We start from the raw sequence: 27,897 nt of genomic DNA on the forward strand, positions 1-27,897 counted from the left end.
AATTCCACAGATATGCTCGATCAACGATTGGACTGCATCTTTGACTGGTTGTTCAGAGAGTGTAAAGGTTTGGGAGAGGATTCTTGTGTACTCCTTAAGTCCCCAGTTGAAGCTATTATGGATCAACCTTCTCTTTGAAGATGTGCTTCAAAATATTGCAGTTAATTGTTGGGTGATCGATGGACTTATGAAGGCGACAGTACCTGGGATTCTCCATTTCTCCTTCAGTTGGCTCTCTCCTGATGAATGATAATTTGATTGCACCATCTTGAACTCAGACTTCCAGTAACTCGATCACTCCTTTATGAGAAGAGAGAATTTTGAGTCTGTCTAATTATTTTCCCGTTCGTTGATGCTGGGTCGAGGTTTGCACATTTTAGGATTGGTTATCTTTTCTTTGCGCCTTCAGAGGAGCCTGGGATGTTGGACAAGAGCTTCGATGATGTGATCGGCTTTCATTCCTTTCAGCAACAACGTTTTTTGAAGGATGGGGATTGTACTGATCGTTGACTAAACATTGGCTTCTTCGAGGTTCCTCGACCTTGCAGACTTTGCTCTTTCCAGTAAAGCAGGTGCAGCAGTCGCTGATCGTTTAGCTGTTTCATGAAGCTCTGAGAAAGTCTGGAACCGGAGATTTTCCAGCAAGGATCTGTAGACCGGCATCGTTCCTTTGATGCACAAGTCCACCAGTTGTTGTTCAATGACATTCAGGTCATGACAATCCAAAGCTTGGACTCTGAACCTCTTCACATAATCGTTCGGATGTTCATTGTTCTTATGAGCCACCCTTCATAAGTCAGAAAGAGTAATCTGCTCAGAGACGAATAAGTACTTCCTATAGAAGGCGTTAACCATTTCTCCCCAGTTAGCGATGCTCCCAGGTGCAATTTTGTTGTACCAGGTGTATGCTCGGCATGTCAGAGATTTCGAGAATTCATTCAGACGGAAAACATGGTTGTGTTCATGCTCTCCTAATACTTCCACGAACCGAGAGACATGTTCCCGAGCATTCCCCGTTCCATTGTAGAGTGTGAACGTTGGAGATGTGTAGCCTTTTGGAAGAAGGATCCTTTGCGTAGCAGATGGGTATGGAGGTTGATGACGATGAATAGATGACGCGTCGCTTTTTCCGCGAGTCTCCATGAAACGCTCCAATTCTTCACGAGTGATGAAACCTGCAAACTCCTTCTCTGGTGTATTTTCTGCAGTTCTGCAGACTTCATCATCATCTACCACATGGATTGGTGAAACTTCAGGGTCGACTTCTTTGGATTTTCCCTTTTCTGACCCTTCCTTAGTTTTCTATGACATTTTGTCTGCTAGAGTTTTGAGATGATTGCATAGCTCCTTCTGAGTAGAAGCCATATCAGTTTTATTTTTGGCTAGAACCTCCTGGACTTTCATGAGATCGGCGATGGTGGGTGGATTTTCTCCGAATTCTTCAGGATGCCGGCCGAAGAGAGGATGATTTTCAATATTGGTTTGAGGAGGAGTAGTGTCACCACCATTGTTGGAAGCAAGAACGGTTTCTGGAATTCCATCATTGTTATTGTTGCTAGTGCTAGCGTCGTTTGCATGTGTAACTAACCCAGACCTAAGACCAGCCATTTTATGAAAATGTGAGTTTGCAACCGAGAGATTAATCTCCCACCGTGGTCGCCAATATGTAGATGGAGAAAAACGGTTTGCTGGTTTTTCAGGGATTTGAAGAGATGAGCGTGCGGCCGAGACTCTTCAACCGAGCAAACTGTTTAACCTCACACAGATGCACTGCAAAGGGAGTTCTTAGATTCGATACATCAATCTGTAGGATTCTGGACTAAACCAAGTCAATGGCCGTTCCGGAGTCAATTCGGTCACAAAGAGGAAGATGGGTTGATCTGTAGGAAGGAAGCTGAGAATTGTGTGGGATCAATGATGATCAAGGATTATGGTTGTGTTGAAGGTTTCTGCAAAATTGATGAACTGATGAATGTTGAGTTCGAATAAGTTTTGTTCGATTAATGGAATTTTTGAGAGTGATTGCTCGAAAAAATTGTTGTTCCAGAGACTTATTTATATTGTCAGAATAGCGAACACATTAATCCCAGCATGTGTGACGGTTTCATGAGTGAAAGAGTGGGAAAGTGGAAGATCGTGGTGAAACCAGTTCCAGGTCGTGCGGAGACTTGGTTAACCGTCCACCTACTACTTTTCTAACTCCTTCAACCGTTGCACGACTTACTCACATTTCTCATCGTGGATGAATCCACGGGCCGTAGGCCTCCAGAACAAAATCCTAATTCATATCCCCCGTGTGACGTGATTGATGTCTCACGAATCGTGGAATCTGCATGACAGAAGTGTGTTTTAATTAGTCAGTTGTTGACTGTTTAGTGAGTCTAGGTTTTGTTGAATTGAGCATGAGTGACAAACGCTCAGTGATTCATGGATCGAAAATGTCTGTTGAGACGTATAGTTCTTTGAATGATGTTGACATTGCGCGTATAAGCAAAGATGGTAAATTCGACGATTGAGCATCGATTCGGCGAATTACTGAATATTGATAGTTGGATCAATATTCGAGAAACTGAGAAAGTATTGCTCAATTCGACGAAATACTGATAAATTACTGAATATTGATAATTGGATCAATATCTGAGCAACTGAGCAAGTATTGCTCAATTCGACGAATTATTTATTGGTAACGTGACCCAATAAAATATTAATTAAAATATTGCTAGACTACTGAATATTATATAATTAATCCATATGTTGATTTCTGGACCAACATAAATTTATTAGTGTTTGAACTTACTCAGAACGATGATTTGTGGAGCGTTTGTTCGAAACCCTAATTTTGATCAATTGTTGATGAATTGCTGAAAATAGGTCGTGAGTGAGGAGGGACCAACCACATGGGATTATGGAAGACCATGTGGTACCCGAGTGCTCGAGTGAGTGTGCACCACGATCCTGAGTTTACCAGTTGGTGAAAGAATGATGATTAAATGCCGGTTTCATCATTTGTTAAAATAGCGCTAGTCTGAGCATTAAGTAATAAAACCTAATTTATGGAGAAGTGAGGGACCTGATAAGAAGGCATGAAACCGGCCCTTGGAGGCGTGGGACCATCTAATGGTCGATTGAGCAAATTCCAAGTTGGTTGGAAAGAATTTGGACCCAATATGAGCAATCGAGCAAATTAGGTCAAAATTATAAGAATGTGTGGGACCGGCTCCTTGTAAGCCTTAGGGCCGGCCTTGGTCGGTCAAGGAAGCATGCCCGTGTCACCATAATATCTGTATCTTAGTCCTGAGAGCTTTATTATTTTCTGATGTGCGTTTGAGCAATATCTTGAGTTTTCAGAAGAGTTCGGTCTTTGACTGAAGTTCTCGATTTTGCTCGAACGAGCAAGTAGAACTTTGCTCGTTTGATCAAAAATTTGGAAAATATTAAAATAGTGATGTGTTAATATTTGGCGTGAGTAGCCTAGTCGGTCATGTGACCATCTGGGTTTTGGCCTTTTAATGGTTTGAGCAATATTTGAGAAAATATGAAGGAATCATGATATTTTGCTCAAACGGAGGAGCTTCATGAGATGAGGGAAATAATAATTATGAAAGACTAGAGATTGTAAGGTGTGGGACCAGCCACGACTAAGGCATGGCCGACCGTCTAGGTTGCACGGTCCCGCAACATCTTTCCCTATTTTTATTATTTTACATGAAACCGTGAAAATATGGAAAAACCATGAGTTGTTCTCAAACAAGGGAAATTGCTCGAATAAGGAGTTTTCATGAGTTCATGAAAATAATAGAATAATTAAAATAAAGGAAAAAGGGCGTGGGGTACCGGCCACGGCGGCATGACCGGCCGGCCGGTGGGCCCGGTCCTACATGCACCACTTTATTATTTTAATAATATTTTCTCTCTCCCATTATGTGTAGGATTCCTCATTTGTCCATATTTTGAATGCTCATTCGTGCATTTGGGTGCTCGTTCGTGCATCATTGTTGAGTACACTTGCACCATTTTATGGGGCTTACTCAGTGATAGTCCAGATACCCGATTGTTGAGTATTTATTACTAATTTATGAAATTCGGTGGAAAATGATTCATGAAACTGAGTAATAAAAGTGAGTAGTTATTTATTATCAATCCATAGGATTATCCGTGGATTCGACCATGAATTCGGAATAATAAAATGAGCATTACCATCCCATGGGATCGTGGATTCGACCACAGAATCGGAGTGACAAGATTATCTATTACCATTCCATGACATCAGCCGTGGATTCGACCATGGAATCAGAGTAATAAGATAAAATAAATTATTTTCTAGGAATTCAATGGTGAATGTCACAGTAGAATTAATCTATTACAGAAGAGATATTAGCCAGTTAAAGCATCATATCCGTTCTGAAAGGTGCATAGTCAGCAAACAACGAGCGTTGCCGAAGTCCTGAAGGCGTTATTGCTCTCAATCTTACGAAGAACCTCCTGGATCTATACACGGTCTCTCTACATAGTCAGGGAACAACGAGTGTCACTGACGTCCTGAAGGCGTTGTTGCTCTTAATCTTACAGAGAACCGCCCAATCATTCTTGTATGTAGAGGTGGGTCTCTCTATGCAGTCAGGGAACAACGAGTCACCGACGTCCTGAAAGCGTTGTTGATCTCAATCTTACGGAGAAACGCCCAATTACATTATTCTACATAGAGGTCATGATGAAATACGAGGTATCGAACGCCCAGCTAGTGGAGGCCTTTCGAGAAACATATTCATCATGTATCGTAAAATATGAATCGTCACATGCCGGAAGCCGTATCAGAAACATGCAGTATCATGATTTTATAATTTTGACCTTTGTCGAAAATCCACCATCAACATTAAGTCCCCTGCTTAGTGAGGGAAAATCATGTTCCGCAGTAAGCATTAGATGGTGATTTTCAGTTGACGAGATCAGTGGTTGAACTCGATCGTACAAAGGCATTCTCAGAATCCTCGATTTTCTCCAATGGTGTCATGTTCGAGCAAATGCTCAAGTAAGGACCCTGATAGCAAGATAGAGTGTCATCTCATGAGTACGATGAGACGACGCATTGCTGATTTGGTCGGTCGTTCGATTTTGGTCGGTTTAGCGTTTGCGGTCCCGAACCAAAATGGAAATCCTTGTTTTAGGAATAGACGTTCGTTCGTTTGTTAGTGTAAGAAGCAAACAAAATAGGCCTGAGTCTAATGATAAAAATTTTGTTTATGAGCTTTTATGAAAACCAATTTTTTTTTTAAATATGTGAGATTTCACAAAATGGAATAGACTATCGTTTCCAAGGTGGATGCTCGTACGAGAGAAAAAGTTTTTTTTTTTAATAGACATGCGTCTGTTAGTAATAAAATTTTGTCTATGAGCTTTCATGAAAAATTTTACTTTTTGAAAATATACTCTCGTTTCAAAGACGGATGCTCGCACGAAGGAGCAAAATATATATTTTCAAATTTACGTGAGTTTCACGTTAAAAATATTTTTTGTAAAATCAATGTTTTGGTTTTGAACAAATGTTGAAAGTAGACAATCATACATGACGAAATAATGTTTGTATGTGAGTTTTCACAATTGTAGAATGGACGTCTGTCCAATTTTTGAAAAACCAGTGAATGTTCACACATTGAAAATTTATGTGAAATCAAATTTTGATTTTCAACAATTGCTAGAAGTAAACAACTTTTGATGAAATATTGTTTGTATGGATTTGCTGAATAGTGTATGCACAAAAACCAATGAGTGTTCACTTGATGGGAGTCGCTCACACGGTGAAAATTATGTGAATTGTTCAAATGATGGAAGTTTCGTGAATTGTTCACAGTTTTATGAAAATCACGTTATGGTTTTGAATAACGAATTTTGTTCGTCTTTGCAGGTTTGAAGGAACGAGCAAGTTTTCGAAATTCCGACATTATAATCACTACAACTAGCGAAATTGTAAATAGGTAAGAGTTGGATGGTTATCATTTTTGTTGCGTGTTTGTTATTGGTATATCCATGACTCCATGTCTTTCGCCTCAGATAATGGTGACTTTCAGTTACAACCACTCTTCCAGTTCTTCCGGGGAACGCTCTAGAAATATCAATTCAAATACGAAGACATCTGCAGATGTTCATGCTGAGGTGAATCAACCTTCCAGAGACGCTATAAAGTTGATACATTGTATGTCTCTTGATCATCTTGGAATCGTCGTTGCTAAGAAAGCAGAGACGTGATGAAATAAAACATAAGAAAAGAGCTAAAGATGAAAAGCTCATATCTCATCAGTAGAAACATCATCTACTCCAGCATATGAATATCAGCTGAAGATGAAGGACGGCTTTGGATTGATGGTGTAGCTCCTGACGTGGATGAATGAAGAATTTCGTCATAATTCGTCATTAGAAAATTCAGAACTCAACCCTTTAGCAAAAACGCCATAAAATCTTCATCCGATGTCGGATTTTCGCGATCTACCCATGTATCCATGAGTGAATGATGTTGCATCTGCTTCAGAAGTATTATCATGGGATAGTGAAGACTTATCGATTGTAGTTCATTTATACTTTGATCATATTGATGTTGAATCATCGTCGGGTTATTTGTGCTGAAGCCATAGGCAGGTGTACTCTTTGATTGGGAGTACAATTTGAAGGCTTCTTAGATGCTTGAGCGTTAAAGTCATATCCTTTGAGCGTGTCTTAGGTTTGATTTTCTTGGCCCCAACTATCTTCTGTTTATTCAGCATCATTGCGGTAGTGGGATTCAACACTTATGCAGACATTAGAGATTTCTGATTTTGTGGAACACATGGACACTCCTGCAAGGCTATGGAGAAACTCCCAAAGTGTTCTTTTCCATGCTTAGACATTATCTCAGTAATGAATGTCTCGATTCAGAGAAATGTCAGATTCAACTACTTGGTAAAGTATTAATGCGGTGAAGCTACCATTCATAGCGTCTTGCAGAGTTGCTAGAATAATTGAGTCCCCGTGCTAGGATAACATGCGAGGAAATAAATGACACAGACATGGAAGGAATGAGACTTTCCTGAGTGTGGAACCTCTTGATGAATGTCTATGCACAACCTCGTCAAAGTTAGGAATTCCCCCCAAGTTCTCTGATGATGGAATGTCCGTCAAATCTTCTAGATCAGAACTTTCTTTGTTGGAGAGATGTGAAACCAAAGGTGATTTTTCAGTACCCATCTTTTCAGCGTGGATCCACGCTCTTCTGAAGAACATGTCATATCTTGGATATTTCTGATTATGCGTAACTTGGTTTCTGTCCAGGTTGAACTTATGTTCACTTTAAGAGTGATGTAGCCATAAGAATTTCCGAGCGTTCCTTCAAGGTATATGATTGAGATGGGATCACGAGTAGCTTCTTGTCGAGTGATGCATGCGGCTCTGAGGGATTCACTGGAATGAATGACGTTAATGGAGGTGCCAGCATCGATTAACATTCTTCCGAATTAATTTCCTCTGAGATGGACTGTGGTAAGTAGTCCCCAGTGGTGCATCTCCTTGTCTGTGGATGAAGGTTGAAGGAGCATTTCCGGATGGATGGACGTCTAACACAATGTAATTCGGTGTCGTGAACATGTCTTTTCTTTGTGCCTTAGACAGATATAGCAATTCCACAGATATGCTCGATCAACGATTGGACTGCATCTTTGACTGGTTGTTCAGAGAGTGTAAAGGTTTGGGAGAGGATTCTTGTGTACTCCTTAAGTCCCCAGTTGAAGCTATTATGGATCAACCTTCTCTTTGAAGATGTGCTTCAAAATATTGCAGTTAATTGTTGGATGATCGATGGACTTATGAAGGCGACAGTACCTGGGATTCTCCATTTCTCCTTCAGTTGGCTCTCTCCTGATGAACGATAATTTGATTGCACCATCTTGAACTCAGACTTCCAATAACTCGATCACTCCTTTATGAGAAGAGAGAATTTTGAGTCTGTCTAATCATTTTCCCGTTCGTTGATGCTGGGTCGAGGTTTGCACATTTTAGGATTGGTTATCTTTTCTTTGCGCCTTCAGAGGAGCCTGGGATGTTGGACAAGAGCTTCGATGATGTGATCGGCTTTCCTTTCATTCCTTTCAGCAATAACGTTTTTTGAAGGATGGGGATTGTACTGATCGTTGACTAAACATTGGCTTCTTCGAGGTTCCTCGACCTTGCAGACTTTGCTCTTTCCAGTAAAGCAGGTGCAGCAGTCGCTGATCGTTTAGCTGTTTCATGAAGCTCTGAGAAAGTCTGGAACCGGAGATTTTCCAGCAAGGCTCTGTAGACCGGCATCGTTCCTTTGATGCACAAGTCCACCAGTTGTTGTTCAATGACATTCAGGTCATGACAATCCAAAGCTTGGACTCTGAACCTCTTCACATAATCGTTCGGATGTTCATTGTTCTTATGAGCCACCCTTCATAAGTTAGAAAGAGTAATCTGCTCAGAGACGAAGAAGTACTTCCTATAGAAGGCATTAACCATTTCTCCCCAGTTAGCGATGCTCCCAGGTGCAATTTTGTTGTACCAGGTGTATGCTCGGCATGTCAGAGATTTCGAGAATTCATTCAGACGGAAAACATGGTTGTGTTCATGCTCTCCTAATACTTCCACGAACCGAGAGACATGTTCCTGAGCATTCCCCGTTCCATTGTAGAGTGTGAACGTTGGAGATGTGTAGCCTTTTGGAAGAAGGATCCTTTGCGTAGCAGATGGGTATGGAGGTTGATGACGATGCATAGATGATGCGTCGCTTTTTCCGCGAGTCTCCATGAAACGCTCCAATTCTTCACGAGTGATGAAACCTGCAAACTCCTTCTCTGGTGGATTTTCTGCAGTTCTGCAGACTTCATCATCATCTACCACATGGATTGGTGAAACTTCAGAGTCGACTTCTTTGGATTTTCCCTTTTCTGACCCTTCCTTAGTTTTCTATGACATTTTGTCTGCTAGAGTTTTGATATGATTGCATAGCTCCTTCTGAGTAGAAGCCATATCAGTTTTATTTTTGGCTAGAACCTCCTGGACTTTCATGAGATCGGCGATGGTGGGTGGATTTTCTCCGAATTCTTCAGGATGCCGGCCGAAGAGAGGATGATTTTCAATATTGGTTTGAGGAGGAGTAGTGTCACCACCATTGTTGGAAGCAAGAACGGTTTCTGGAATTCCATCATTGTTATTGTTGCTAGTGCTAGCGTCGTTTGCATGTGTAACTAACCCAGACCTAAGACCAGCCATTTTATGAAAATGTGAGTTTGCAACCGAGAGATTAATCTCCCACCGTGGTCGCCAATATGTAGATGGAGAAAAACGGTTTGCTGGTTTTTCAGGGATTTGAAGAGATGAGCGTGCGGCCGAGACTCTTCAACCGAGCAAACTGTTTAACCTCACACAGATGCACTGCAAAGGGAGTTCTTAGATTCGATACATCAATCTGTAGGATTCTGGCCTAAACCAAGTCAATGGCCGTTCCGGAGTCAATTCGGTCACAAAGAGGGAGATGGGTTGATCTGTAGGAAGGAAGCTGAGAATTGTGTGGGATCAATGATGATCAAGGATTATGGTTGTGTTGAAGGTTTCTGCAAAATTGATGAACTGATGAATGTTGAGTTCGAATAAGTTCTGTTCGATTAATGGAATTTTTGAGAGTGATTGCTCGAAAAAATTGTTGTTCCAGAGACTTATTTATATTGTCAGAATAGCGAACACATTAATCCCAGCATGTGTGACGGTTTCATGAGTGAAAGAGTGGGAAAGTGGAAGATCGTGGTGAAACCAGTTCCAGGTCGTGCGGAGACTTGGTTAACCGTCCACCTACTACTTTGCTAACTCCTTCAACCGTTGCACGACTTACTCACATTTCTCATCGTGGATGAATCCACGGGCCGTAGGCCTCCAGAACAAAACCCTAATTCATATCCCCCGTGTGACGTGATTGATGTCTCACGAATCGTGGAGTCTGCATGACAGAAGTGTGTTTTAATTAGTCAGTTGTTGACTGTTTAGTGAGTCTAGGTTTTGTTGAATTGAGCATGAGTGACAAACGCTTAGTGATTCATGGATCGAAAATGTCTGTTGAGACGTATAGTTCTTTGAATGATGTTGACATTGCGCGTATAAGCAAAGATGGTAAATTCGACGACTGAGCATCGATTCGGCGAATTACTGAATATTGATAGTTGGACCAATATTCGAGAAACTCAAGCATTGCTCAATTCGTCGAATTACTGAATATTGATAGTTGGATCAATATTCGAGCAACTGAGAAAGTATTGCTCAATTCGACGAAATACTGATAAATTACTGAATATTGATAATTGGATCAATATCCGAGCAACTGAGCAAGTATTGCTCAATTCGACGAATTATTTATTGGTAACGTGACCCAATAAAATATTAATTAAAATATTGCTAGACTACTGAATATTATATAATTAATCCAGATGTTGATTTCTGGACCAACATAAATTTATTAGTGTTTGAACTTACTCAGAACGATGATTTGTGGAGCGTTTGTTCGAAACCCTAATTTTGATCAATTGTTGATGAATTGCTGAAAATAGGTCGTGAGTGAGGAGGGACCAACCACATGGGATTATGGAAGACCATGTGGTACCCGAGTGCTCGAGTGAGTGTGCACCAGGATCCTGAGTTTACCAGTTGGTGAAAGAATGATGATTAAATGCCGGTTTCATCATTTGTTAAAATAGCGCTAGTCTGAGCATTAAGTAATAAAACCTAATTTATGGAGAAGTGAGGGACCGGATAAGAAGGTATGAAACCGGCCCTTGGAGGCGTGGGACCAGCTGATGGTCGATTGAGAAAATTCCAAGTTGGTTGGAAAAAATTTGGACCCAATATGAGCAATCGAGCAAATTAGGTCAAAATTATAAGAATGTGTGGGACCGGCTCCTTGTAAGCCTTAGGGCCGGCCTTGGTCGGTCAAGGAAGCATGCCCGTGTCACCATAATGTCCGTATCTCAGTCCTGAGAGGTTTATTATTTTCTGATGTGCGTTTGAGCAATATCTTGAGTTTTCAGAAGAGTTCGGTCTTTGACTGAAATTCTCGATTTTGCTCGAACGAGCAAGTAGAACTTTGCTCGTTTGATCAAAAATTTGGAAAATATTAAAATACTGATATTTTAATATTTGACGTGAGTAGCCTAGTCTGTCATGTGACCATCTGGGTTTTTGGCTTTTTCATGGTTTGAGCAATATTTGAGAAAATATGAAGGAATCATGATATTTTGCTCAAACGGAGGAGTTTCATGAGATGAGGGAAATAATAATTATGAAAGACTAGGGATTGTAAGGTGTGGGTCCGGCCATGGATAGGGCATGGACGACCGGCTAGGTTGCACGGTCCCGCAACACCTTTCCCTATTTTTATTATTTTTCATGAAACCGTGAAAATATGGAAAAACCATGAGTTTTGGTCAAACAAGGAAAATTGCTAGAATAAGGAGTTTTCATGAGTTCATCAAAATAATAGAATAATTAAAATAAAGGAAAAAGGGCGCGGGGGACCGGCCACGACGGCATGACCGGCCGGCTGGTGGGCCCGGTCCCACAGGCACCACTTTATTATTTTAATAATATTTTCTCTCTCCCATTCCGTGTAGGATTCCTTATTTGTCCATATTTTTGAATGCTCATTCGTGCATTTGGGTGCTCGTTCGTGCATCAATGTTGAGTACACTTGCACCATTTTATGGGGCTTACTCAGTGATAGTCCAGATGCTCGATTGTTGAGTATTTATTACTAATTTATGAAATTCAGTGGAGAATGATTCATGAAACTGAGTAATAAAAGTGAGTAGTTATTTGTTATCAATCCATAGGATCAGCCGTGGATTCGACCATGAATTAGGAATAATAAAATGAGCATTACCATCCCATGGGATAGTGGATTCGACCACAGAATCAGAGTGACAAGATTATCTATTACCATTCCATGAGATCAGCCGTGGATTCGACCATGGAATCAGAGTAATAAGATAAAATAGATTATTTTCCAGGAATTCAGTGGTGAATGTCACAGTAGAATTAATCTATTACATAAGAGATATTAGCCAGTTAAAGTGTCATATCCGTTCTGAAAGGTGCATAGTCAGGAAAAAACGAGCGTTGCCGAAGTCCTGAAGGCGTTATTGCTCTCAATCTTACGGAGAACCGCCTGGATCTATACACGGTCTCTCTACATAGTCAGGGAACAATGAGTGTCACCGACGTCCTGAAGGCGTTGTTGCTCTCAATCTTACGGAGAACCACCCAATCGTTCTTCTATGTAGAGGTGGGTCTCTCTATGCAGTCAGGTAACAACGAGTCACCGACGTCCTGAAGGCGTTGTTGCTCTCAATCTTACAGAGAACTTTCCAATTACATTATTCTACATAGAGGTCATGATTAAATGCGAGGTATCTAACACTCATCTAGTGGAGGCCTTTAGATAAACATATTCATCATGTCTCGTAAAATATGAATCGTCACATGCCGGAACCGTGCCAGAAACATGCAGTATCATGATTATACAATTTTGGCCTTTGTCGAAAATCCACCATCAACACACACAAACCATGTAAGATGTTACTCGGAAATTTTCTCATGATATAAGATGGACTTGTTCGAAGTGAAAGCTTACCAACACATATTTCGAGAAATATGTAAGCGAGATATTCTCAGCTCGAAATCTCAAATGTGTGTAGAGAAAACTATATCTTAACACGACTTATGTCTCAATATAGCAGATAGTAGAAATAGACTTTCCAAGTGATAGATGAGTTCAAGTCTCCACATACCTTTTGTCGAAGAAGTTCCACAAGCTCCCTTCAGTAGTTCTTCGTCTTCAAATGATGAACTCTGTGAAATCTAAGCTCAACTACACTATCTATGTCATAGTCCGAGACATCTATAAATATGCTAGAAATCAAGACTTATAATTTTGATCGCTAACATTGACAAACATGCTTGAGATAGCAACGCATGCGAGTTCGACCGAGCAGTGCTCTAACAATCTCCCCCTTTGTCAATTTTAGTGACAAAACTATCAATACATATAGATTACGAAATAGATAGAAAATGTAGCTTCTCATCCAAATGCTTGATCTCCTTGGCATCTTCAACGCGAGTCGAAATCTTCGTCACTTCCAAGTACCCCGTGATCCTAAAGGTTGTAAGTTCAGCATCACAGTTGTTGAAGATCCATAGCGATAACAAGGAGAAAAAAAAATGCTCACAATCATTGTTATACAGTGTCATAGTATTATTACACAACATCAAAGTCCAATTGTATCACAACTTTGACAACAATACTATGGTGATATGTATCACTCCCCCTTAGTCAATACTTCATCTCAACATGAAAACCACTCCCCCTTACATAATGATCCGTAAACCATATGTATTTTTAGTATCACACTACACATTAATTCTCCTCCTTTTTGTCAATATAAATTGGCAAAGGTACGAAAACTAGTGGGATCCTCATGAAATTTTCACAGAGATACTTCATGACCAAAAGAGAATACCATATCAACTTATTTAGATTCCATCATAAAGCCGAAGCTAAATGCATTCATCAAGGAGTTTATAAAGACACAAGATAACCCCTAATATTCCACATCCTTACTCCCCACAAAGATTTGGCAATTAAGCACAAGTTCAAAATGAACTCTCCCCCATAAAATGTCATTCTCGAAAGAACAACAAAGGCGACCTTACTTTCACGAGAAAAGAAGGATTTCTTTGGAAAAAATCAAATCACATGAAAACATGAATTTGAATCCAAAGTATTCAATTGAATTATCCATAAAAGATTTCCTGATTAATCCAATCGAAATGCACAATTAAATTAATCACAAGAAAACTCATAATTAATTCAATCGGAATTTTACAACTAAATTAACCACAAAAAGTGATCAATTCAATTGGTCATGCTCGACATAAGAGAACTTACGTAGCAACAACTAAAATAACCAAAAGAGAATGATCAATTTAGTTGGTCATGCTCAAAAATAAGGAACCTTACGGAGCAACACAGTATGTGCACAAAGATGTGGATCGGAGATCGACCAATACTGCAGAATAGACAAGAATTCATTCCATTTTCCATCACTATTTGTACAGTGACATATAATAGACTTAATCCTTGTAAACAAAAGTTTTATCCTTTCTTCCATCAAAACAATGACATAAAAGGCTTTAACTTTTGTAATGTCAAAAGTTCATTCTATCTTCTATCAATACATTCATACCGACATAATAGAGATAACTTTTGAACAAGTATGGGACAGTCACAGGTTCACGGACGTAAACAACATATCCCATAACAATTTCAATATATAAAATCATAAATATTAAAATTTCAAAAAATCATCTTCCAAACACTTAAAATTTAAATATTTAAATCTAAAAACATAGAAGATGAAAATCGTTGAACATAGCTATGTGTACTCACAATAATGGCTATTCCAAACCTTAGTTATTCTTCAAAAAAAACAAGAAATAAAATCTCTAAAGAAGATTTACTAGACATTGAGACCTCTGAAGAATTCTTTATCGTCCCCGAACTCCTTGTCATCAACATCCATGGGAACATAAGGTTCATGGAGAAAGGAGTTAATTCCGACAAACCTTCTAGGCTGATGATGTCGAATCAGGGCCTTCTGAATTTCGAGAGTTCTCATAACAAAAGCCTTTATTTGCTGAATCTCCTTCCATGCTTCCTTCAACTCTTCAAGAACATCAGAAAACTTCTGAGAATTTGAAGGAATAGCTCTTGGATTCCTCACATTCCTTCTTTTTCAAAGTTGGAGGTAACGAATATTTTTATTTTTCCTTCATGATTGATGGCTTAACAATCATATTAACATCTTTTCCATCAGAACACATGATGCTTGGAGTCTCCATACTTGTATGGGTTTGTGAGAGGAAATCACAATTTAAACTCAACAGGCAGTCTTAAGATGAAAAGAGTTTCAGAGAGGAAAAAAGTAATGTAGGGTTACAGAACCTTTTAACCACATAGATTCACGCACACTCAATTCACGACCCTAAAGAGAGTGAAATTGACGAGAATAACCCTTTTTTTTTATTGAATGCACAGGGAAGTCCCTTCCAATATCAATTAGATATGAAAGAATTCCAAAACATACAACAAAACTAAGAAAACAAAAACAAAAAAAAAAGTTTCTTTTCTTTTCTTTTTAAGCCTGAGGTGTGCACAATCTTGTCTCTTTTTGATCAGGAACATGAGACAGGATGCACTAAAACAATACAATCAAGTTGTGTTGTGGTGAATAAAATTTTTTCTACCATTTCCTCTTTGAAAGGAATTCAAAGAACCCTGTCTATCAAATTGTTTAGACCATACTCTTTTCTCTAGTGGTCTTGACCTATCTTTGGAAACCAACTTCTTTGAAGAGGATAAAATCTTACATACCTCAGCGGTTTTTTGAACAAGTTTGAGCTTGTTTGCTAGGCGATTTTCTCTTCGTTGAAGTCTCTTGACATGTCTCGTATTGTGTTTATACTTGTAACACTTCGAAAGTTCATAACCCTTGAGTGAAAAATAAGAACATGTCCCTGGATAAGATGATTCAGACATACGAGATGTGCAAGCTTCTAGGCACAGAGTGGAACCTGAAAATCAGACATAGAGTTTCCAACATAAAGGTTAATTTCTTGTTCCAGATTGGTTGGGTTTTCTTCTTGAAGGATATGAAGATTGATGTACGTATTGCTACAATTATCAAAATCAATATCTTCACAAAGAAGCCCAACACTTGATTTTTCGTCTTCGTTGGAATCATATTGATCAGACATTTCAGCAAGGGTTGCAACAAGACCTTTGTTTCCAGTGTATTTTCTACGGTTTGGACACTCATTTGCAAAATGACCAAAACCTTTACACTTAATGCACTAAGGCATATCCTCAGCATCATCCTCGTCAGCATCCCTGTTTTTAGGAGGAATGCGATCAATTGGGAGGCTTAACTGACGACCTAGGTTTATCTCTGGAGAACCGTTTATTTCTCTTCAATAGAAGATCTCTAAACTGTCTTGTGATCATAGAGACTGATTTTCAAGATCTTCATCTGATGAATCAGTCTCAGAAAGATCATCCTCAGAGACATAAAAACTTTTACTTTTGTCAAGTAATTTAGTGTTCCTTTGTACTTTGAAGGAAACATCCTTTCCAACTTTGGATGTATGCTCATGATCAAAGATATTTAGCTTTCCAACCAGCGTATTTCTGGAGAGAGCATCAAGGTTATTTCCTTCAACGATGGCATGCTTCTTAGAATTGTATCTAGATGGCAGCGATCTGAGAATTTTCATCACAATGTCCATTTCAGGAATAGTCTTACCCAATGCGAAAGATGCATTAACAATTTCAGACACTTTGTGATTAAACTCATCAAATGAATCTTCATCTGCCATACGAAGGTTTTCCCAATCAAAATTAAGGTTTTGAAGCCTAGCTTCCTTTTCACTGGTATTTCCTTCAAATACGGTTTCTAAGATATCCCAAGCATCTTTAGACCGAGTACACGTAGTCACATGGTGTTGAAGATAAGGGATAATGTCATGTATGATGGCATTCAAACCGTCGGAGTTTTGCTTTGCAGCAAGTATCTCTGCAGCATCGTATGCACAAATGTTCTTCGGAACGGTTGCATTACCTATTGCCACAACGGGAGCCTCATAGCCATTAACTACATAAACCCATGATTGAAAATCACGCGCTTGAAGAAAGGAACGCGTAACAATTTTCCACCATAAGTAATTTGAGCCATCGAAGAATGGTGGTACGTTTATAGAGATAACACCTCTGTCCATATCATATCGCTACAAACACAGACTTGTAAGGTCTTTAATGTGTTTGCCTGCTCTGATACCAATTGAAAATGTGGGGGATCTAACAACCACACCCAACAATTCGTTTGATATGAGAGTACTTACTCCAATACACTTTCTAGAGAATCAACTAGACAGTCAGACTCAATCTAGAATAAAGTATATCAAAGAGTTTAATATCTCTAACTCCTAATTCAATCCGCAATCAACAAATAGAAATCTGCGAGCTCGATTGAATATAAGATGAAGTACTTGAACGGTACCAAAGACCAATGTTCAAGTGTCAATCAATGTAAATCAACAACCCAAGGTCGGATATTATAATTGATTGATCTTAACGCACAATCTATGATATTTCAATTATATAACAAAATGTAATGCGGAAAAGAAATAACACAGACACCAGAATTTTGTTAACGAGGAAACCGCAAATACAGAAAAACCCAGGACCTAATCCAGATTGATCACCACACTATATTAAGCCGCTACAGACATTATCCTACTACCAATTAGCTTCGGACTGGACTGTAGTTGAACCCTAATCAATCTCACACTGATTCAAGGTACAGTTGCGCTCCTTACGTATCTGATCCCAGCAGGATACTACGTACTTGATTCCCTTAGTTTATCTCACCCATAACTAAGAGTTTCTACGACCCAAAGTCGAAGACTTGATAGACAAATCTATCTCACACAGAAAAGTCTATAAGATTGAATGAATCTGTCTCCCACAGAAATACCCAAGAGTTTTTGTTCCGTCTTTTGATAAATCAAGGTGAACAGGAACCAATTGATAAACCAGACTTATATTCCCGAAGAACATCCTAGTATTATCAGTCACCTCAAAATAAACTTAATCGACTAACGAAACAAGTTATTGTGGAATCACAAACGACGAGACGAAGGTGTTTGTGATTACTTTTCTATCTTTCCTATCGGAGATATAAAATATCGAGCCAATTATTTCAATTGTACTCAACACGATAGAAACAGCAAGATCAGATTGCACAACTACAAAGATAATAGTTGGGTATGGCTTCACAATCCCAATGAATTCTTCAAGTCGTTAACCTACAGGTTCTCGAGAAGAAACCTAAGGTTAAAGGAGAATCTACTCTAGTTATGCAACTAGTAACACACAAGAGGTGTGGGGATTAGGTTTCCCAGTTCCTAGAGTTCTCCCTAATATAGTTTTCAAATTAGGTTTTGCAATCCTAGTTACCTTGGTAACAAAGCATTCAATAATCACCGTTAAATGAAAAACCTGATTCAACCAAGCTAATATCTTTCAACCGTTAGACCGAACTTAACTTGTTACACACAAATGAAATGTACCCTCATTTAGGTTTATGTAACCGTACCTAAACGTGTACACCATGTTGGTTCACAAATAGTTAACCGAGGTTAGACATATGATTACTCTTATATCAACCTTATTCATCTCAACCATAACTAGTTCAAATGACTCAAATGAAACTAGTTAAATAGTTGTTCAATTTTTATAGAAAACATAATTGAAACCAAATCGGTTTGATTCACTTGAATCAATCATGAACATTATAGCCACGGTTTGCAAAGATTGCATTCCTTATGATTTAAATGTTTAAGTTCATGAACTGAACGATTTGACAAAGTAACCATCTTAAGTATGCGTACGGGTATGCGTACTTAAGCAACCGTATTTGAGTCTGTTAAGTTTCCAAACTCAGCAGAAATTTTCGGTTCGAAAACTTCCGCCAGTATACGTACGTGTACGCATACTTAAGGTGACTAGTTTAGGAGTTTGTGATTCCCAAACTCAGCAGATATTTTCGGTTCGAAAATTCCGCCAGTATGCGTACGGGTACGCATACTTATCTTGTCTCATTCACCAATTTGGTATACACACATATGCATACACTTGGTTCCCGGTTTGTGGATTTATGCACTAATGTGCGAACACACTATATATGATTATATCCAAACATGGTTACATTCTCAACTCTCTATTTCAATCGTTGAAACATTCTTCTATAATGACAATAGCCGTTTTCACACACTATTAGCATCAAAGCAATTTTCAAGATACTGAAATAATCATTATCGAAACATTCCAAGCCTACATCAAATGATTGTATCACACAAACCATGTAAGATGTTACTCGGAAATTTTCTCATGATATAAGATGGACTTGGTCGAAGCGAAATCTTACCAACACATATTTCGAGAAATATGTAAGCGAGATATTCTCAGCTCGAAATCTCAAATGTGTAAAGAGAAAACTATATCTTAACACGACTTATGTCTCAATATAGGAGATAGTAGAAATAGACTTCCCAAGTGATAGATGAGTTCAATCCTCCACATATCTTTTTTCGAAGAAGTTCCACAAGCTCCCCTTAGTAGTTCTTCGTCTTCAAATGATGAACTCTGTGAAATATAAGCTCAACTACACTATCTATGTCCTAGTATGAGACATCTATAAATAGGCTAGAAATCAAGACTTATAGTTTTGATCACTAACATTGACAAACATGCTTGATATAGCAACGCATGCGAGTTCGACCGAGCAGTGCTCTAACATGCCCGCTTAAAGACGACATGATCCTCTTTAATGAGAAAAATCGCTCTAAAGTGTAGTTCTAAAAAATAGATACCTTTGAGCAATTTGTAATGGCCGATTTCTGAAAGTTGTATTTGTAAAGACTGGTAGTTTGGTGGAACTGACTATTTACGACAATAACACAAAAAACTACTAATGTGTCAGACATGGCTTCACAATTTAAGGAAAATTCGAAGGATAGTGTTTCAAAGGTTTGGCTGCAAATATCGAATTCCTTTTGGTTAGGCTAATCAAGAAATCCTTCACCGGTATATGAATTCCCTTAAAGAAATCTATATTATTCTTATCCGTATTTTTAAGAATTGTTTTAAGGAAATTATCGGCTGTGCCTTGGCAAGATCCACCACATGCAAATTGGGATACTGGAGGAGGATCTTAGTATCAATGTCCCTTAGTGACACCTTATCAATGTGAGGGACCCTCTTTTAAATTTTCAAAGTTTCCCGGGCCTATTTTCTACACCTCAATTCGAGTATCGTACGTACGAAAATATTTCACATTCTCGCTTTGATTAAATATTACTTAGTCGGGTAAGATCAATTGCTGGAAGCACACAACACGTTGTATTTTAAGAAAACCCAATCAAATGATATTTCTTTTCAACAATAAGTCTATTTTTATAGTCAAATTCAAAGTACAGTGTGGATCAATAAAATAAATAAAATGACTGATCTACACATTTTGTAGTCATAGGGCATTAAGGTACAATAAATATTGAAGAAAAAATACATTTGAAAGGTATAATGAGTGGAAGTGAACTCCTATGAAATTTAATGACGCTATCTATATTGTAATATATTCATCCTCTAAGACGTGTCAAATAGTAGGAGGCAAAGTAAAAGTTTTTTTCCCCTCAATCACCTGTGATCCAAAAGAAAGAAAGTCAAACATAAAGATGTGTGAATATATTTCCTTCAAGAATACTTTTCCTGTAACACTCACAAAAGCTGATCGTACGGAAGATCATATTAAATATAAAGTATTATCACGAGATTTTATGTATCACCAAATTCCACCTAAAGATTGGTGAAATAGTTACCCGTCTTGTCGTCGTGCATAACAACAATATTTCTTTTGACTTTAGGTTGCAACTTTGTTATGAGTATATTGATATTGTCGTTTGACCAACAGATTGCATTTATAGTATAATAACGGTACAATTTTCTTATGGGTATCAATAGTAGAAAGTAACAAGCCGACAAACTAATAACGTAATTCAATATAAGGAATCAACAAAATTATTGGTAGTATATTCATAATTATGCATGTATTGTAGAAAATAAATACTTTACAAAAAAAAAAGAAACTTGACGATGTATCTACATTACCATGAATATGTTTTTTAGGTATTAATAAGAAGATAAAAATGATTCACATAGTTTCAAGGTTGTTAATATATTGAAAGTTTTAAGAAAATATTAAAAGGTTGGCGTATCAAACGAGAAAATTTGTACTGCTAAATAATATAACAGTGTATCCTTGGGATGTCTCATATATATATTGTGATGATGATAATTGGAACTACATTCCATATGTTGTTACACTTATTGAATATAAATACCGCGTGTTTCGGGATCAATGAGTACAACGCGATGATGGATTAGAATAGCCAGAATCTACAAGAAATGCACATTGTACAGAGTATACATATCTATGTCCAGTTCTGCAAATAATATTGTTTTCTTAAACCTCTGGATAAAAACTTTGCCAGGTTATTCTTACTTTGTGGGAAGGAAATACAGTTACCGTATCGATTTTGTTTACTTGTTATAACTCATGCATCAAACAACCGCTCCAGGAACTTTCTTACATCAACAAAAACTAGTACGTAAGAGATATCAAGTATCTTAAATTTCCACTTTTATTGGTAATTGTTAAAGTCTTGCCTTCTATGTTAACACAACAATCAATAACGACGCATACAAATAGTGAGGCCATCCCCTAATGGAACTTGTGATACCTGACATCGATTATCAGAAGCTAAATACTTATTAAGCTCAATCACAGCAGCTCGAATAGTTTTCATGCGGTTATCAAGTGCAAAATCATCTTTCCAAGCAACAGTTCCTCCCCATAATGTGTTATCATACAAAATGATTCCTCCAACCCTGACCAATTTCACTAACCTCTCATGGTAATTCATGTTGTTAACCTTATCCGCATCCACAAATGCACTATCAAATGACCCTTCATTTTTGGGCTACAAATAAATGGAAAGCGTAAGATTGATTTATACATAATAAGTAAATATAAGGTAAAAGAATTGTTAATGATACAGTTTTCAACAACTTTGAACAATAGTTGTGAAAAGAAGTAAAGGGAAAAGACTTCTCACATTTTCAAGTAGCTTGTCAAGAAAAGGAAGAGCAGGGGAATTAATAAATTCCACCTTATGTTCAACCCCAGCCTTTTTGATGATAGGTAACCCTAACTCAAACATTTCTCGGTCAGGGTCGATGGCTATAATCTGTGGCACAAATAATTAAACACTGATATATTTGATTAATTAGGTAATTAAACATACTAAAGTAAAATCTCCCACCTTTATAAATATGACAAAGAAAAAACATAGTAAATATCTTTTCCCACAGGTATTTTCAAATTCATCCTTCGACCGTTTGATTTTGCAAATTTTTTTTTTTAAAAACTATTTGGATTTAGTTTGAAATTTAGTCATCAGATTGCGTGCCTCACAATACATGTCAGTTGTAAATTTAAATAAAGATAAATTCGTTTGTGGTATATATTCAAAGCTGAGTATTAAGAGATAACCAAACAAATTATTATGTACCTTGCCATCTTTCGGAAGCGAAAGAGCTGTTAGAAGTAGTGAGTATCCCGTGTAAACTCCAATCTCAATTGTTTTCTTTGCATTAACAAGCTTTAGAAGAATAGATAATAATGGACCTACATCTGCTGCACAGAGCATATGATTTCTACAAGAAAAAAAAATATTAAGTAATCAGTTAAGATTGTAAAAATTGACATCTTTGTATTTTACTTTCTTTTCAAGTTATGTAAGATATAAATAATTCTTATTAGTACATTAGAGTATCAACGAGAAAAGTATTAAGAAATACGGTATTGTTTGGTTCGTTGATTTCTTAAATCATAAATTTTTGAGTTTGTCCTTACTGGCCGTGTTACAGTCATTGATTTAGTTTGTTTTGATTGATTTAGTATTTGAATTTCATTTTCTTTGTTATGTTAGGTCAATAAGTTTAGAGAATAATAAGGTGTTTATATTTACTTGTTCAACTAGGGTGAACGTATTTAGCTAAGAGTCCGTATCAGTATAAAAGTTTTAGTTGGGTTTTGAATTAACGTATTTACTTCCTAGTTTGTAGAATTTAGGTTAGTGGGATAATTTCATGTATTTTATAATTTATTTAATATTTGAAAATGAATGGAAAAGTCATCGATTGAATTAAGTTTATTGGAAAAGGAATACTTTGTGTGTTATCTTGGACGGGAGGTTCGTCAGTAAACTAGACGTAATCTTTGTCGGTAAACACATTATCCTTTATTACCTCCACTTTTAACCACAATAACGCTTCTATTTTATCATCTATTGTGTCTTTCCTAGTATGACCGTAACAAGTGGTAACTAAGAGTCTGATTTTCTTGTATTGTGGGTAGAAGTCCAACAAAAATTATCATACTTCTCTATTACAACCATCCTGGTACCAAATTCTAAAGATGGATAAGAGAGTTGAAAGCTTAGAGAAGAATGCATAAGAACGGAAAAAGTCTATGATTACTATAGTTGTCAACGAAAAAGTAATAGTGGACAAACTAACTGAACTTTTCAGTAAGCTTGCTCCGATAGTTGATTTGATGAAAAAAAGAAGAAGGTGAGGAAAAACAATCAAAGGAAAGTGGAGGTTCTTTTGCATATACCCTTTCAAATTAGTTTTTCCAAAATTCAAGGGCATAAAAGATCCTACTAGTTGGTTATGTAGAGCTCAGCAATTAATACGTTTTTCTTCGTGAAATCCATGAAAGGGAATTTTTTTTTATGCTTCTTATCATCTTGATGATGATGCACAAATCTGGTACCAAATGTTGAAGCACGATATGATTTACGTCAATTTGGAAGACTTCAAATCAGCGCTACAAAATCGTCATGGTCTGGATATTTTTCTTGATTCTTTGGAGAACTTACTAAGCTGTAGAAAACTGGAAATGTTGAAGACTATCTAAAACTGTTTGAAAGTTATTAGCAAATTCTGTTCACTCCCACCGCCTAGAAACGTAAGTTTACTCGTTAGCGGGTTGAGAGAATCGATTCGTACGTACTGATATGCAGGCCAATAAACCGGCAGCATTGTCAGTAGCCTTTGGGTTGGCACGACTATTTGAGGCTTGTGACAAGTCTCATCCATCAGTACAACAACTATTCAAGGGATAGTTCCAGTCAAACAATTGACTATGTTGGAATTACAAAAACTAAGAAAAGGGGGGATTTGCTTCAATTGTGATGAGATATTCAAAACGGGACATCAATGCAAAAAACAGTTTCTGATAACAACAATCATCCAAGAAATTAATGGGGATCGTGTGATGGAAGATGACAATCCACCACCTTGAAGACAAGGCTTAAGTTAAGGGGAGGTCATCGATTTAGTTTGTATATATTAATTGATTTATCATTTAAATTTCGTTTGCTTTGTTATGTCAGGTCAACAAGTTTAGAGAATTAGAGTGTTTACTTGTTCAACCAGGGTGAACGTGTATAGTTAAGAGTCCATATCAGTTGTAATTTTAGTTGGGTTTTGAATTAGTGGATTCACTTCCTAGATTGTAGGATCTGGGTCAGTGGGATAATGCCTTATCTTTTATAATCTACAATAAGAACTCCATATATTGATACTCCATATATTAATAAAAAATCATAGTCCCAACTTAGGCCAGTTATAAATAGTAATAACCTCCACATTTTAGTATTAATAGTTTTTTCCAGTCTCGTCATAAGGAATTTTTCTCCTTATATTAATATAATGGTCATTATTGGAAACTTACATATCTTGTTATATCAAAATTTGAGATGACACAAAATACTTATCTATAGTTGTTTGAGAAAACGATGTAACTTTTTGGGTTTTGATCGTATCTTTTTGATATGCGGAGGCGTAAGACCTCATTACTATGAATACCTTCCTGTTGAAGCCAAAACATTTGCACCTTGTTGAGCATGTCTAAAGCTTCCAGTCATGAAACATTTGTATCTCTATACTATCATTATTAGGATTATCTCCCTCATCTTCTTGTCTAATTTCATTATTCTTTGATTAAAGTATATATGACATGTTGCTCATTTGGATGATTAGGGATGACATCCGTATCCATTATCATTTACACACTTTGAATTAGCAAAAAAAAAATAAAAAACATAAAATTGGTATACCTCCTTATATTAATAAATTCCATATATTAATAATTTTATGAAGTCCCAAGACTATTAATATATGGAAGTTTTTAGTGTATTTAAGATTTGAGAATGAATAAAAATGACACCAACTAAATTAAGTTTATTTTATCTTTATCTTGGACGGACGGATCTTCAGTAAGCTGGACATAGGGTCCTTAAGTAAACCCATTATCCTTCTTTACATCTGCTTTTAACCATTAGAACTCTTCTTTTCTTTTTTATCATCTACCGTGTCTTTCCTAATGTGATCGCAACAGATCGTCATAGGAAATTAACCATTTGTTATGTTACCCATATTACATTTTCAAACTAATATTTACACATAGAACTTCTAAAATAATAAGAAGTTTGCCTTTTGTTTTTTTGGTAATACTGTATTTAAGATCTAGTATAGAGGTTTTGGAACTTTTGTTCAGTTTAGTGTTCCAAATTTATTCCTTCCTATCAAATCTAACCATTTTCCACATTCTAGTTAATGTACTGCTAGTATTCTAGGAATTTATGCAGCTAAGTTCCCTGATAGATATCTAGGTTTCTAGTTAGTGCCTAGAAAACTAAACTCTCACCTCCTTCCTCACAAAGGGTAAAGAACGATCCATAATAAGTTCGTGGAATCATGTGGTAATTTGTAGCTTTTCAAGACTTGGATTTCAATCGCCAAGACAACCAGCCGATGACATTTACGGGCTTGGCTTTAAAAGGGCTCTTAAGAAAGAAAAAAAATGTGGGAATTAATTATTTTGTATGTGTAGTTGAACTCCCATTGCTTAATTAATGATCAATCCTGGTTTAAGTTCATCACTCATGGATTTCTTTTTACTGTAAATAAAAATAGTTAATTATTGGTTTGATTTACCTTGGTTGTGTGGAAGTAATCTTTCGTAGGTCCTTAAGAAGCTCTGCCTCGTTCGGGTACACACTGGTATCCAAGATATACTACAAGAAGATATACAACACATCCAAATAATATTATGTCTAATTAATTCAAGACCTTAAAACAAGATATGAAGTTCTTAAACGAAATTCACCTGATAGAGCTCTCTACTTTGCAATATTAATCCCATGTCGGTTTTCATAATATCTTCTGTGGAAATCTTGCTTGAAGCTGATTTTTCTTCCATGATAAAGCTCTTTACGTTGCAACTTTTCAGTTCGTGTAGGTCGAAGTAGTTGGAATTCTCCATATATAGATTTATGTATGCTTCAAAAAGATATAGATTTATGTCGTTTCTAAAATTTGTTTTCTAGTGCATTTAAGATGCATAAATGCACAGATAAGATTGTAACCAATTTTTGTGCCACTACTCAACACTTGCGGCGAAAAGTGGCATACATGCACGAAATGGTTGCGCCGAAAGAACTTAGTTGGCGTATGTCCATGCTGTCTTTGTCCAGATATTTTGTTACATTGCTCGTACACCAAGAAAAAACTAAAAATGACATGCCATGTGTGCAAGGAAAATCTTAACTCGTGGTAGATTTGTTTGTTGTTATGTATATCGGGTCTCAAAAAAAAAAAGAGGTAAGCTTGTTATACGCGTAATTTGTACATGAAGTTAATTTATTTTTTTAAAAACGGAGGTAATATAATTTTATTTTTTAATGATGTCTTATTCATTTGGAGATATTTCTGCTTACCCAATGGAATTAATCGAGATTCATCATCGGTATGAGTTCCCGTTTGGATATCTGGTTGGTCGGATCAAATCCAGTTTCTTATCAGGTTGAAAATCAAACAATTGAAGCGAAGAAAATTCCGTATCAGGTCAGCAATATTCTAATCCCAGCTGATCCTTATTTTTTTTGGGTCGATAACGTGATCCAGAGAAATTGAAGAAGGCGCAAAATTATGTGGAATATAAATTTGGTAAACTTTTTGATAGTAAAAGGGGTTTTAAGCAGGAAGACTTTTCTTGATTATGAAGAAGAATATATGGAGATGACTATCATGAAAGTCAATTACATGTTGGTGCTTTCAAAGACAAAATTTGTAAATGGGAAAAGGTGTATTTTAGTGGAAATTCTATTCCATCGAGAGTTACTCCCAATCTCGGGTATGAGTCTCAAATGGAAAGAGGTGAAATAAACCCCTTTTGCAGTTATCATTCGGTTTAGATAGACAATTTCAAAAAGGTTAATTAAATTGAAGAAGGTAAATAAAATAAAATGTGGATATAAGTGTCGCTGGTTTTGCAAGCGGTAAATTCCTTTTCATTGGATATATCAATTCCCCCTAGATTCGAAACATATAACCGATTGAAGAAGATCAGGAGGTTGCTTCTACTGCTTTGGTTATGGAAATCACAGATATTAGCATCACCAAACAGCTATCTCCGAGCCAATTCAAGGACCCAACACCGATGTGGGAATAAAGTCTAAACTGATGGGTCGTTTCCCCAATGGGACGTTAAGCAACAAAAAAAAACGCTCATCTAAATCTCTAACTAGTTCTAATAAGATTTTAGCAGGTAATCTCATGGAGTTTTGTTCTATAATTGAGTGAAATTTTCCCCCTTCAAAGCCAAATCTTCAAGAAATATTTAGTGATGTGGCGAAAAACAACAAAGATTTAATCATGGAAGAGGTTGATGAAAGTCCTACTTACTCTTGTTTTAGTTCACAAATAACAATGATTGTGTAGTTTCTAAGGTATGTCAAGAGGCGTTTGATGCTTTTTGCTTATCCCTAGAACTTTTTGGATTTTAGTTTCTTCTATGTGATTTGGATATGGTTAGGGTAGTTTGACCTTTTTTTGGTTGTATTCTCCCCCGCACTTCTTGTGTGCTTCTTAATATAATTCCCTTTGAATTATTAAAAATAAAAAAAGAAAAAAAAGATCTTACTCATTCGCAATGAAATATAATAAACGCACGAGCTACATATGAGAAAAGTCTTTCTAATTCATTCACGTCTTTTTTGACATAGTTAAATGCAAATGTCGCACTATCATAAACAGAACAATACATGCACAAAATAAATATTCCGTTT

The 27,897-nt window shown here is 37.1% G+C and overlaps 1 protein-coding gene across 1 annotated transcript; it reads right to left on the reverse strand.

Moving 5' to 3' along the window:
- Positions 1 to 21,371: 21,371 nt before the first annotated feature.
- LOC113354106 (probable caffeoyl-CoA O-methyltransferase At4g26220) lies at positions 21,372 to 26,058 on the reverse strand. The gene is made up of 5 exons (XM_026597541.1): positions 25,938 to 26,058; positions 25,766 to 25,845; positions 22,270 to 22,414; positions 21,814 to 21,945; positions 21,372 to 21,678 (listed from the first exon to the last, which is right to left on the reverse strand). Exons 1-5 carry the CDS (start codon positions 26,028 to 26,030, stop codon positions 21,385 to 21,387), a joined length of 744 nt encoding a protein of 247 aa, XP_026453326.1. The 5' UTR covers positions 26,031 to 26,058; the 3' UTR covers positions 21,372 to 21,384.
- Positions 26,059 to 27,897: the final 1,839 nt, after the last annotated feature.

This window comes from Papaver somniferum, chromosome 2 (genome assembly GCF_003573695.1).
Source record: "Papaver somniferum cultivar HN1 chromosome 2, ASM357369v1, whole genome shotgun sequence".
NCBI lineage: Eukaryota > Viridiplantae > Streptophyta > Magnoliopsida > Ranunculales > Papaveraceae > Papaver > Papaver somniferum.

Bases quoted from the DNA above. Each gene is read 5' to 3' on its own strand.
- LOC113354106 (XM_026597541.1), bottom strand. From the start codon at position 26,030: ATGGAAGAAAAATCAGCTTCAAGCAAGATTTCCACAGAAGATATTATG. The intron at 22,415-25,765 runs GTAAATCAAACC...TTTTTCTTGTAG, and splicing joins ATTACTTCCACACAACCAAG to AAATCATATGCTCTGTGCAG. The intron at 21,679-21,813 runs GTGAGAAGTCTT...ATTTATTTGTAG, and splicing joins TTGACAAGCTACTTGAAAAT to CCCAAAAATGAAGGGTCATT.